This window comes from Myotis daubentonii, chromosome X (genome assembly GCF_963259705.1).
Source record: "Myotis daubentonii chromosome X, mMyoDau2.1, whole genome shotgun sequence".
In the NCBI taxonomy this organism is placed as follows: domain Eukaryota; kingdom Metazoa; phylum Chordata; class Mammalia; order Chiroptera; family Vespertilionidae; genus Myotis; species Myotis daubentonii.
Window position 1 is genome coordinate 85,046,439 of NC_081861.1, and position 12,391 is coordinate 85,058,829.

Genomic DNA, 12,391 nt, shown 5'->3' on the forward strand with positions numbered 1-12,391 from the left:
AGAATTAATATCATTAAAGTATCTATACTACTCAAAGAAATCTACAGATTCTTGCAATCTTTATTAAAATGCAAATGGCATACTTCACAGGGCTAGAAAAAATATTCCTAAAATTTATATGGAACCCTAAAAGACCCTGAATAACTTCAGCAATCTTGAGAATGGAGAACGAAGTAGAAGGGATTACAATACCAGATAGCAAACTATACTACAAAGCCATTATAACCAAAACAACCTGGTATTGGTACAAGAACCAGCATTTAGACCAATTTACCAGAGCAGAGACCTCAGAAATTGACCCAAACCATTATAGACAATTAATATTTGACAAAGGAGGCAAGAACATTCAACGAAGTAAAGATAGTCTCTTTGCCAATGGTGCTGGGAAAACTGGGCAGATACATGCAAAAAGATGAAACTACATCACCAACTTACACTATACACAAGAATGAACTCAAAATGAATAAAAGACTTAAATATAAGGCATGAAACCATAAAAATCTTAGTGGAGAATATAGGCAGTAAAATCTCAGACATCTCATTTAGCAATATGTTTATGGATACATCTCCTAGGACAAAGGACACTATGGAGAAAATAAATAAATAGGACTACATCAAAATAAAAAGCTTCTGCACAGTAAAAGAAATCATTAAGAAAACAAAAAGGGAACGCACTGAATGGTAGAACATATTTGATAATGATACATCTCATAAAGGGTTAATATAAAAATATATAATGTACTCATACAAATCAACAAAAGGAAGACAAACAATGCAATTAAAAAATGGGCAGAAGACCCCAATAGATATTTCTCCAAAGAGGACATACAACTGGCCAAGAGATATATGAAAAAATGCTCAAAGTCACTAATTCTCAGGAAATGCAAATTAAAACCACAATGAAATATCACCTCACACCTGTCAGAATGGCTATCATCCACAAATCAACAAACAAGTGCTGGCAAGGTTGTGGAGAAAAGGAAACACTAGTTCACTGCTGGTGGAATGCAGATTGTTGCAGCTACTATAGAAAACAGTATGGAGTTACCTCAAAAAATTAAAAATGGAACTTCCTTATGACACAGGGATCACACTTTTGGCAATATATCCTAAGAAACCCCCCCCCCCCTGAAAAAAAAGAGAGAATATATGCACCTCTCTGTTCATATCAACATTACTTACAATACGTAAGATTTGGAAACAGCCCAAGTGCTCATCTGTAGATAAATGGATAAAAAAGCTGTGGGACATTTGCAGTATGGGATACTATGCACTGTACCCCTTGGGACAGCATGGAGGGAACTGTAAAATATTATGTTAAGTAAAATAAGCTAATCTGAGAAAGAAAAATATCACATGATCTCACATATTTGTGCAATATAATGAACAAAATGAATTGATCAAAAAATAGGACCCCAAGCAGGGAGGCATTAAACAAACCAACTACCTCATGTGGGGTTGGGTGGATCAGAAGAGATAAACCAAAGAACATATACACTTACTAGAGGCCTGGACCCCAAAATTGTGCACAGGTAGGGTCCCTAGGCCTGGCCTGTGATCAGGGCCAATCTTCCCCGGCTGCCGGCAGCCGGCCCCACACCCCACCACAATAGGAACATATTTAAAAAATGACAAAACAAACTAACAAACAAACAAAAAATATGTAGTTGGGTGAATCTGGTCCACAGGCCACAGTTTGCCAACCTCTGCCCTATTGTTTTTCTGAATTTTCTGTAGTTATTTTCTCACAAACTGTGCAAGTCATTTCTTGAACTGAATATTAAATATATATATATATTAGTGGCCTGGTGCATGAAATTTGTGCACATCATTAAAAGGGAATTAATTAGAGGAAATATTTTAATATTGCTATTTGCTTTTTATAATAGAAGTGTCAGAGACGAAAGACAATGAGTAAAATGTGTATGAAAATCTTCCTCCTGTCAGAGTCTGGGGAGCACTAGGGGACCCAGATTCAAGTCCCTGCCCACCCTTGCGTGTCTTGAAATTACACGAGACCCAGACCTTGCCAGCCCCACCCCCACTAGGCAAAATTCAGACCCAGCTGGCCCCAACCCTGTCAAGGCCCACATGGCAGGGGGTGCAGCCTCAGGTCCCCTGGCGCACCCTCAGGTCCCCAGGCCCAGCTCCGGGGCTGGGGGCATGTCCTGAGGTCCCCCAGCCTGGGGCAAAGGGAACAGCCTGAGGTCCCCTGGCCCAGCACTGGGGTGGGGAGCATGGCCTGAGGTCCCCTGTCAAGCTCTGTCTGGCGGGGTGTATAGCCTGAGGTCAACCAGCCAGGCCCGGCTCCATGCAGCCCCAGGTCCCTGCTGATTGCTCATTAAGGCTCATTACACAAACTTGGCCTCGACTGTAGGTGCAGCCATCTTTTGTTACAGAAATGCAGCCTCTTCTGTGGGCGCTGCCATCTTGTGTTATGGAAATCCCGCCTACGCTGTAGGTGCTGTCATCTTTGTGATGGCATGAGGATCAATTTGCATATTCCCTCTTTATTAGATAGGATATACATTTCTGGCCCTAGCTGGTTTAGTGCAGTTGATAGAACATCAGCCTGTGGACTGAAGAGTTCCAGGTTTAATTCCAATCAAAGGCACATACCTTGGTTGCAGGATCCTCCCAAGTCCAGGCCCTGGTCCAGGCGGGTGCTAGAGGCAACCAATTGATGTGTTTCTCTCATATTGATATTTCTCTCTGTCTTTCCCTCTCTCTTCCACTCTCTTTAAAAATCAATGGAAAAATATCATCAGGTAAAAATTTAAATATATACATATATTTCTGTTTTATTAATGTACTAGTGATCTGGTGCACAAAATTCGTGCATGGGGGGTTTCCTCAGCCCAGCCTGCACCCTCTCCAATCGGGGACCCCTTGGGGGATATCCTAAGACAGCAGTCAGATATCCCTCGTAATCTGGGACCGCTGGCTCCTAACTGCTCACCTGTCTGCCTGTCCGATCGTCCCTAACCATTCTGCAGGCCTGCCTGATAACCCCTAACTGTCCTCCCCTGCGGGTCTGATCTCGCCCCCAATTGCCCTCCCCTGCCAGCCTGATTGCCCCTAACTGCCTCTCTCTTAGTCCCCAACACCATGGCTTTGACAGGAAGGTAGTCAGATATGTGGAAGATGGTCGGTCGACCCAGTCTAATTAGTATATTACCCATTTATTAGTATAGATAGATTATATAGGATAGGATTGCTTAAATGGGGGGGAAGCCTTTTTCGGCAGGAGGAGATGCTCATGGCAGACAAAAACACATAATCCCTATATCTGGACTGGTAGCCAGCCATATGCACTATATTGCCAAAATGGTTATTAAATAATTGAACTGCTTTCTTTTTTTAAAAAAGTATATTTTATTGATTTTTTTACAGAGAGGAAGGGAGAGGGATAGAGAGTTAGAAACATTGATGAGAGGGAAACATTGATCAGCTGCCTCCTGCACACCTCCTACTGGGGATGTGCCCGCAACCAAGGTACAAGCCCTTGACCGGAATCAAACCTGGGACCTTTCAGTCTGCAGGCCAATGCTCTATCCACTGAGCCAAACCGGTTAGGGCTGAACAGCTTTCTTACACCTTACACCAGGGGTCCTCAACTATGGCCCACAGGCCACATGCAAATACAAATATTGTATTTGTTCCCGTTTTGTTTTTTTACTTCAAAATAAGATATGTGCAGTGTGCATAGGAATTTATTCATAGTTTTTTTTAAACTATAGTCCAGCCCTCCAACCGTCTGAGGGACAGTGAACTGGCCCCCTGTTTAAAACTTTTGAGGACCCCTGCCTTACACCAAACAGCTGTTGCCCTTAAAACCCCTCCTAAGCCCCCACCTTAGATTCTGCCTTCATAGTTCACCCAGATTAGGTTCTTATTGGTCAATTTCTATGCCAGTCAGCGTCAGAAGCTGCGCCTCCTAGGCATCCATTGGCTCCTCACAGTTCACGCAGGTTAGGTTCTGATTGGTTAGTTTCTATGCCAGCCAGTGTCTCTGGGCCTATCTGTGGGCCTGATCAGAGAGGTGGGTCTTATCAGCAGCTCCCCCAGCTGCTGGTGAGGCACGGAGAGAATGAGAGGCAAGGGCTGATCAACAGCTGCCACAGAGGCTGCAGATCAGACCCTGCTTCTCTCTTTGGGCCTCTCTCTGGGCCTGATCCACAGCCCCCTCAACAGTCAGTGCTTGGTCGCCAGAGCTCCTGCAGCATGGCAATAAGTTCTGGGTCACCATGGCAACCCAGCACTGACTGCACAATTGACTTCTGGTGTTCGGTCGAGACTCTGGTCATTTTCGACATTACAGACCCTGGCTCTTTCTATATATCCTATCTAATAAAAGACAAAAAGGGTAATTAACAGTACCTTCGCTATGCTTCCCATTGGCTAATCAGGGAGATATGTAAATTAACCACCAACAAATATGGAAGCTAATTTGCATATGTAGGCACCAAGCAACAGAGCGAAGCCTGCTGGTCCTGGGCAGGTGTTGCAAGCAAAGTCCAGTGTGGCAAGTGAAGAGCGAAGCCCGCAAAGAGCTAAGCTCCTCCCCTGTCACCCCGGCACCACCGCTGGGGCTCAAGCAGTGGGTGCAGAGCTAAGCGTGGAGCCTGCAGCACTGGCCCCGCTCTCCAGGCCTAAGCACTAAGCCTGCCACGCAGGCACCACCTCCTGGGACAGTGGCGCAGAGCTAAGCACTGTGCCCGCACAGGCACAGCCTGAGCAGAGCTAAACGCTGTTACCCTGCAGCACCGGTCCCCTCTCCCGGGACTGCAGGGCCTGCACAGAGCTAAGCCCTAAGCGCTGAGCCTGCCACAATGGCAGCGCCCCAGGGGACCGCGCCCCACGTGGGCTCCGCCCCTGGGGCCCCAGAGGCCAGTTCAGATGGAAGCCCGCTGCCGGCCCCTCCCAGGTGAAGAGCAAAGGCCTGGGTTCCGGGCGCTGGAGAAAAACTGGTGCCAGCAGCCAGAGGAAGGGGACCCTGAGGGGCCCCAGACTGTGAGAAGGCACAGGCTTGGCTGAGGGACCCACCCAAATGCACAGATTTTTGTGCACCAGGCCTCTAGTAGAGATATAGATAGATAGATAGATAGATAGATAGATAGATAGATAGATAGATAGATAGATACATACATACATACATACATACATACATACATAGATACATAGATACATAGATACATAGATTAGTTTTCAATTACCACCACTCAAACTAGCACATTTTAGCAGCTTAAAGCAACAGAAACATATTATCTCACAATTCTATATTTCAGAAGTCTGAGTTGGTTTGGTTTAATTCTCACCTCAAGATTCACAAGACTGAAATCAGGATATGGGCTGGCTAAACTCCTATCAGGAGGCTCTGGGAAAATTCCACTTTCAAGTTTGTTGCAGTGAGAAAAATATGATTCTTTGTGGTTGTAGGACTGAGGCTGCCATTTTCTTGTTGGCTATTAGCTAAGCACCAGCCTTAGCTCCTAGAGGCCTCCCTCTGTGGTCCTTCATGTGGACCTCTATATTTCAGAGTCCTCTTAGCACATCAAATCTTATTCACATTTGAAATCTCTCTTCTTTTACAACATCTCAGCATCTGAATTCTTCTTCTTCCTGTTTTTAAAGGCTTAGTGATTACTTCAGGTCCATAAAGATAATCTAGTGCCCCGGCCCGCGGGACAACAACGTGGGAACGAAGAGACACCCTAGGAGAATGAAACAAACAAGGGACACGAAAGAATGGAGGCAAGACAAGTCAGTCCTGATCAAGCCTCCAACTTTATTCTCACCGCGGCAGAATATATACTGTTTTAGGGAAGGGGGGTGGGTAAAGGGGTCTATGGGCAGTAACCTATTACTAGAGATTTATTAGGATCCTGATGGCTGTGCTTATCAGTGGAGATGTGTGCTTTAGCAGGCTCCGGGATGGCTGTGTGTTTATCAGTGGAGATGTGTGATTTAGCGGCTGTGTGAGGGTAGTTTATCTTTAACTGCTGGCCAATTTGCAAGACACAGGTGGTTTCTGGTAATTAGGAGTTTCTGGAGGAACCAGAAACTTATAGTTTTTAAGATGGCTTTGTCTAAGCCAATATTTCTAATGGCTCCCAACAATCTAGGACAGGGGTGGGCAACCCCTGGCATGCTTGCCAAACATGGCATGCCAGTAATTTTTGCTGGCACGTGAAACCCTCTCTTACAATCTTCCATTTACAATTTTTTCTTAATATAGACTTTTTTGTTTTTCAGATAAATTCAGTGTAGGTGCATCTTAGATAAATTAATAATTTTACATAACAAGTTATCTTAAAGACCATAGACATGGATTGACGAGAGAGGGGAAGAGCAATTTCTATGCCTCTGTCTTAACTCTCCCTGCCTTCCTAGATCTGACCTGTGTTTTGGTTTCAGCCTCAGACGCAGCGGGTTTTCATTGACAAGACAACCGCCTTACCTACTTATTCAAAATTTCACTCTATAAAAATGAAACTTCTCTCTCGCTTTGTCCACCAGTCCTAACGAAAGGGGAATAAATTTCTATGTTTCTCTCAATGCGCGCTACAGCAGTAACCCGGTGACGTCATCATCACACCATATCCGTCTGCGCTGAAAAGTAAGTTACATAATTACCATACTTCTATTACATTATGCTGTATTTGTCTAAGTTTTCTTCTTTATTCTGTTATTTTCCTTAGGAAATATTTTTAGTTTCTCACATTTTTGTTGTTATCCATAAACCAAACTTTATAAATAAAAATAATAATAACTGATATGCATACAATGTATTATGATTTATAAATAAAGGTTCTACATTTTGTGATATTTTACATGCTTTATCTTTACTGTTCCCTGCATCGTGCCAGTATTACCATTTTGTAGGGATAGCAAACTATTTTTCTTTCTATTTACTCTAATTAAAAAAAGTAATAGCAGTACAGTAGTTTGATCAAGCTAATTAATCACTTACTGACATTTTACTTTTCTTCTTTCACCTTTTTCACATATACCATCATCTCATGTATTTTTTTCTGTCCTTCTAGATTGTGCAGAATGTCAGGACCACCAGCTAAGAAACGATGTCGTTCAGCTGAAGAGGATGTTAGAGAATTTCAAAAATACTGGACAGAAAAGTTTGGTGTGATTAAGAAAGACAACAAAGCCTTATGTGTTTTCTGTTCTGAAACTGTTGTTTGCAGAACATCTTCTGTAAAAAGGCATTTTTGAAAGTGTTCATAATAACATAAGCAATAAAACAGAAGAGGAACAAAGAGAATTAATTTCGTGTGAACTCAGCAAAACAAAAAAACAGGCTGATAATTTTATAAACTTCATCTCAGGCAGGTCCAGTTTCAACTTAGTTACTGCTAGTTTTGAAGTTTCCAAAGTCATTGCCCAGCATGGAAAACCACTCAGTGATGGAGATCATATTAAAGAAGCTTGGCTAGAATGTGCACCTTTCCTTTTTGATGATTTATCAGAAAAAGAAAAGATTATTCAGCGCATTAAAGATTTGTCCGTGAGCAGGAAAACAGTTAAGGATAGGATACTTAAGTTGGCAAGTAATGCTGCTGAACAATTAAGAAAAGATTTGTCTTCATGTCAATTTTTTTCTATTTGTATTGATGAAAGTACAGACATTACATCGTCATCTAGGCTGGCCATTTTTTCTCAACTTTGTAAAGGTGATGAAATATGTGAAGAGATGGTTGCCCTTCTAACTCTACCTGAGCATACTACCTGGGCTGAAATATGTAAAGCAGTTATGAACGAATACTCTTCTCAACAAATTGACCTTTCAAAAGTAGTGTCCTTCACCACTGATGGTGCTTCTTGCATGACTGGTGTGAAGGCAGGTTTTGTAAATCTGTTTGCGAAAGAAGTTGGTCATACACTGATAGGTTTTCATTGCATCATACATGAGGAGGCTTTATGTGCAAAAGCTGGCCTGATTGAACTGCAGGAAGTGATGCAAACAGTTACCAAAGTTGTTAATTACATTTATGCTCAGGCTTTAAATAAGAGACAATTTCAAGTTTTACTGAATGAGGTAGAATCTGTGTATAAAGGGCTGAAAATGTAAAACAATGTTTGATGGCTTAGCCAAGGTTTGGTTCTGAAACGATTCATTGAATGCTTAAACAAGATAACACTCTTCTTGAATAACCAACATGTTTCTTACCAAGAATTGTCTGACGCAATGTGGGTTTCTAAACTGATGTTCTTTGCAGATTTTTGTGAATATTTGAATGACTGAAATGTTAAATTACAAGGAACTGGCAAGACACTTGATGTTATGTTTGGTACATAAAAGTTCTTGAAAAGAAACTGGAAGTCTTTAAGAGGGATGTGGATGGTGAGAGATTTAGATATCTCCCAAACCTCAAGAGGCACATCAAAGACCTTCCAAAAGATGACAGAACAGACTGTCAAAGCCTTCAAAAGCTGTTTTTAAACATCATCGAGTCAACTATTGAGCAATTCTTCTCAAGATTTGTGAAATTCAGAGAACTGGAAGAGACAGAAAAATTCATGAGGTTTCCAGACAGCATGAAACTGGAGGAACTAAATTTACAAATGTTTTCATGGATAGACATGGCTGACTTTCAAATGCAGTTAATTGAATTTCAGAGTAGCTCACTTTGGAAGCAGAAATTTATTGACCTTAGAGACATTGAAAAAAAGCGATTAGAGACAGGAGTACCAGAGAGAAGTGTCGAAAACGAACTACTGAGGACTTGGAATGCCATTCCAGAAATTTTTTTCTGCTTAAAAAACTTTGCAACAGCGTTACTCTCCATGTTTTCATCCACATACGCTTGTGAATCTTTGTTCTCAGTGATGAATTTTGTTAAGTCTCATAATAGGAGTAGCCTGGTGGATGAAAGTAGTAGCTCATGCATACCCCTGAAGGTCACAAAATATAAACCTGATGTCAAATCTCTGTCATCAGTGATGCAGCAGCAAAAGTCCCACTGATACTATCAAACAGAGTCATAAAGTTTTCTGTCGGACTATCAGTGTACATGTATACATTAAAAAATAAATGTATTTTTCATCATCATATACTGTGTTTTTGTCGCTTGAATGAATTTTATTATTTCTTCAAGGTTCTTTACATAGGTACACCTTAAGAGCTATCAAGTAGGCATAACATGTTCTCAAATAATTAGGGTTGGCACACAGAAGAATTTTGAGTCAGAGATTTTCCTGGTTTTGGCACACACTCACAAAAAGGTTGCCCACCCCTGATCTAGGACAATCTCCCTATTTTAGGGTGAGATGATTAGAAATTTTAATTCCATAAACAAAGTTTAATCATAGCAGTAGCTAGATTATCATTTGGCTTAACAACTAAGGAATGGGAACCTTGATGAGATAGTTTTAGAATTTAGAATAGCACAATTACCACCTAGATTTTTTTTTTATTTTTTTTTAGATTTTTAAATAATGATATATAAGTCCATAGAGCACTTGAGATGTATACAGAAATAATTTAAACCATTCAAACATTTGTTTTTCTAGATTAGATCTTCTTAGATTTGACATATTTTATAAGCATATTTTATACAGTTTTGGAGCTAATTCAACAGTCCTTGCTTCCCATTAGGTGATCTAGCAACTTGGAAACAAATCTGTGATGTACATGAGATGTCTTTCTTTTCAATGAATAATTTGCTCCAAGGATAACATTTTTATTCTTTCCTCAATAAAAAAAAACTTTATAATTTACCTTTTATCATGTGTTTAGAAATCGGATTTCAGGGTAAATGCTTTGGTAATAATTTAGCATATTTTTCTGGAGTGATTTTTATATTTAGAATCCAATTGTTGTTTTCTAAGTCCAATCAGTTTCTGAATCACATGGATATAATATTCTGGAGCTAGAAATCTCTATTTGACTCTCAGCTGCTTTTCTTCAGCCACCATATTGGATTTGTCACCAGTTTTGCTGATTCTCATCCTCAGTGACTTGAGTATCTACATATTTCTTTTCATCCCTTGCCCTTATGATACTCTGGTTTAAATCTTCATAATTTTATATGCCATCTATTGCAATAACATCCTAATTGGCCTGTTTGCTTCTGGCTTTTCCCTTCTCCATATAATATTCCAGAGATTATATGATCCAAACTAAACTTTAAAAAAACTGCCAGAGTTCCTCCATTGCCTTCAGAATGGCATTGTAACTTTAGCATAACATTCAAAGATTTCCATTATATGACTGAATCCTATCTTTCAACCTCATTTTCAATTACAACCTTCCATAGAAGTGTTGGGACAGTGGTTATTGAATACTATTTTCCCAATGATAGAGATGGTCCATGTTCTGGTAATAGGCTTGTGTAATTGGGGTAAAGAGTTTGTGTTACTATTGCAAGTGGGGCTTAAAACGTGTCTTTGGTTATTCAAAGATCTTTATTTTTTACCTTCAACATTCAATTGGTTGTGAAATTCAGGCAAGCCCTTTTACCACCTACATTTTTAATTTTTCCTCTCCTCTCTGTTAGTTTTGCCATTGCCCTAGCATGGGTCTTGTCATATCTCTTCTGGATTATTGTCATGGCCAATCTGTCTCTTTGTCCCATTCTCTCATTACTCTAACCCCATCATCATATTACAAGTAAGTTGTCATTCTAAAACAGTCTTATCATGGGTCCTTTTAATTCAAAACCTTCATGTGTCCCCCACTGTTTCTACTGAAAATTATTTACCTACTAATTCAGTATTTAAGAACGTGAGCCCTAAGCCAGACTGCTTGGGATGGGATCCTAACTCTCCTATTTACCAGCTATGTGTTGTGGGACATGTCATTTTATTGCTCTGTCTGAATTTCTTCATCTGTAAAATGGGGATAATAATGTTTATATAGAGTTGTTATGTGGGTAAAATATACTAAGTATAAAAATCAATCACCCAGTTCCTGGTACATAGTATATATTCAACTAATACTGACCATAATAACCACCATATAATACTGCAGAGATTGAGATGGACTCTATAAATAACTGCCAGTTTTTTACTTAATTCAGGATTTTTGAGAGATATATATTTAGCTAAATAACTGAATTTCAATGTTCCTCCTTTTTGCCCTGTGCAGGCAGCTGAGGATTATAACTGGTGAATGGTTTTTTGAAGAAAAGGCAAAACGTTTCAAGCAAGTCAATGTTCTAGGCACTGATGTTCTCCGGCAGTCCATCTTAAGAAGAAATCCAGGTAATTTAAGCAATTATTTGGCTTCAAAATTGTTTTAATCTTCATTTTTGCAGGCTAAATAACTTCCCTCAATTATGTAGCAAATGAGCACAGTTAAATTTTCTGAATCTCTTAGGTCCATGGTTGGCCAACTGTGGCTCGTGAGCCACATGAGGCTCTTTGGCCCCTTGAGTGTGGCTCTTCTTAAGCCTTAGGTGTACCCTAATTAAGTTAGTAACAATGTACCTACCTATATAGTTTAAGTTTAAAAATTTGGCTCTCAAAAGAAATTTCAATCATTGTATTGTTGGTATTTGGCTCTGTTGACTAATGAGTTTGCCGACCACTGTCTTAGGTCATTTCAAAACATGAAATCTAAACTTGCAATTCATACAAGGGAAGAGGAAATAAATAAATAAATAATACACACTGATTTTCTATATATATGATACATGGATTCTTAAAGAAGATATTTATCTTCATCATAGACAGTTCTTTTACTGAATTCACTTACAATATTTTACTAAATATTTAAGGAAGTAACACAAACCACATGAATTAAATAACTCACATTGTCACATTGTAAAAACAATCCTTGACTTTTATTTTTTTAAAAAATATATTTTATTGATTTTTTACAGAGATAAAAGGAGAGGGATAGAGAGTTAGAAACATCAATGAGAGAGAAACATCCATCAGCTGCCTCCTGCACACTCCCTACTGGGGATGTGTTTGCAACCAAGGTACATGCCCTTGACTGGAATTGATCCTGGGACTTTTGAGTGCACAGGTTGACGCTCTATCCACTGAGTCAAACCAGTTAGGGCAATCCTTGACTTTTCAACAAGATGTTTTTCAGATTTCTTTTATATGTTACTGTTTCTAACCCGGTGGTTCTCAACCAAGACGTGATATTGTGCATTGTGCCTCCTCCCCCAATCAAGGGGAGCATTTAGAAATGCAAGGGTGGGGTTTAATGGCATTTAGCAGTCAGATGTCAGAGGTATTCCATAGTCTGAAAAGCACAGGGCAGTTTCACTCAATGAAGAATTACATTGTCACCAAATGTGAATAACAGCCCACCCTGAGAATGGTATTCTGTGCATTCAGACTATAATTTAATTGTTAAATATTGGATAAAACTTGTGTTTAGGAACATATTTCCCATGTGTGGTATAGTAAAGGTATCTTC

General features: G+C 40.0%; 1 protein-coding gene across 1 annotated transcript in view; it reads left to right on the forward strand.

The window, feature by feature from the left end:
- Positions 1 to 12,391, forward strand: part of SYTL5 (synaptotagmin like 5) — a 442,905-nt gene that overhangs the window by 287,722 nt on the left and 142,792 nt on the right. Inside the window, exon 4 of the mRNA XM_059678890.1 lies at positions 11,105 to 11,220. Within this exon, the coding sequence (XP_059534873.1) occupies positions 11,105 to 11,220 (116 nt within the window). The remainder of the gene's footprint in view (positions 1 to 11,104; positions 11,221 to 12,391) is intronic.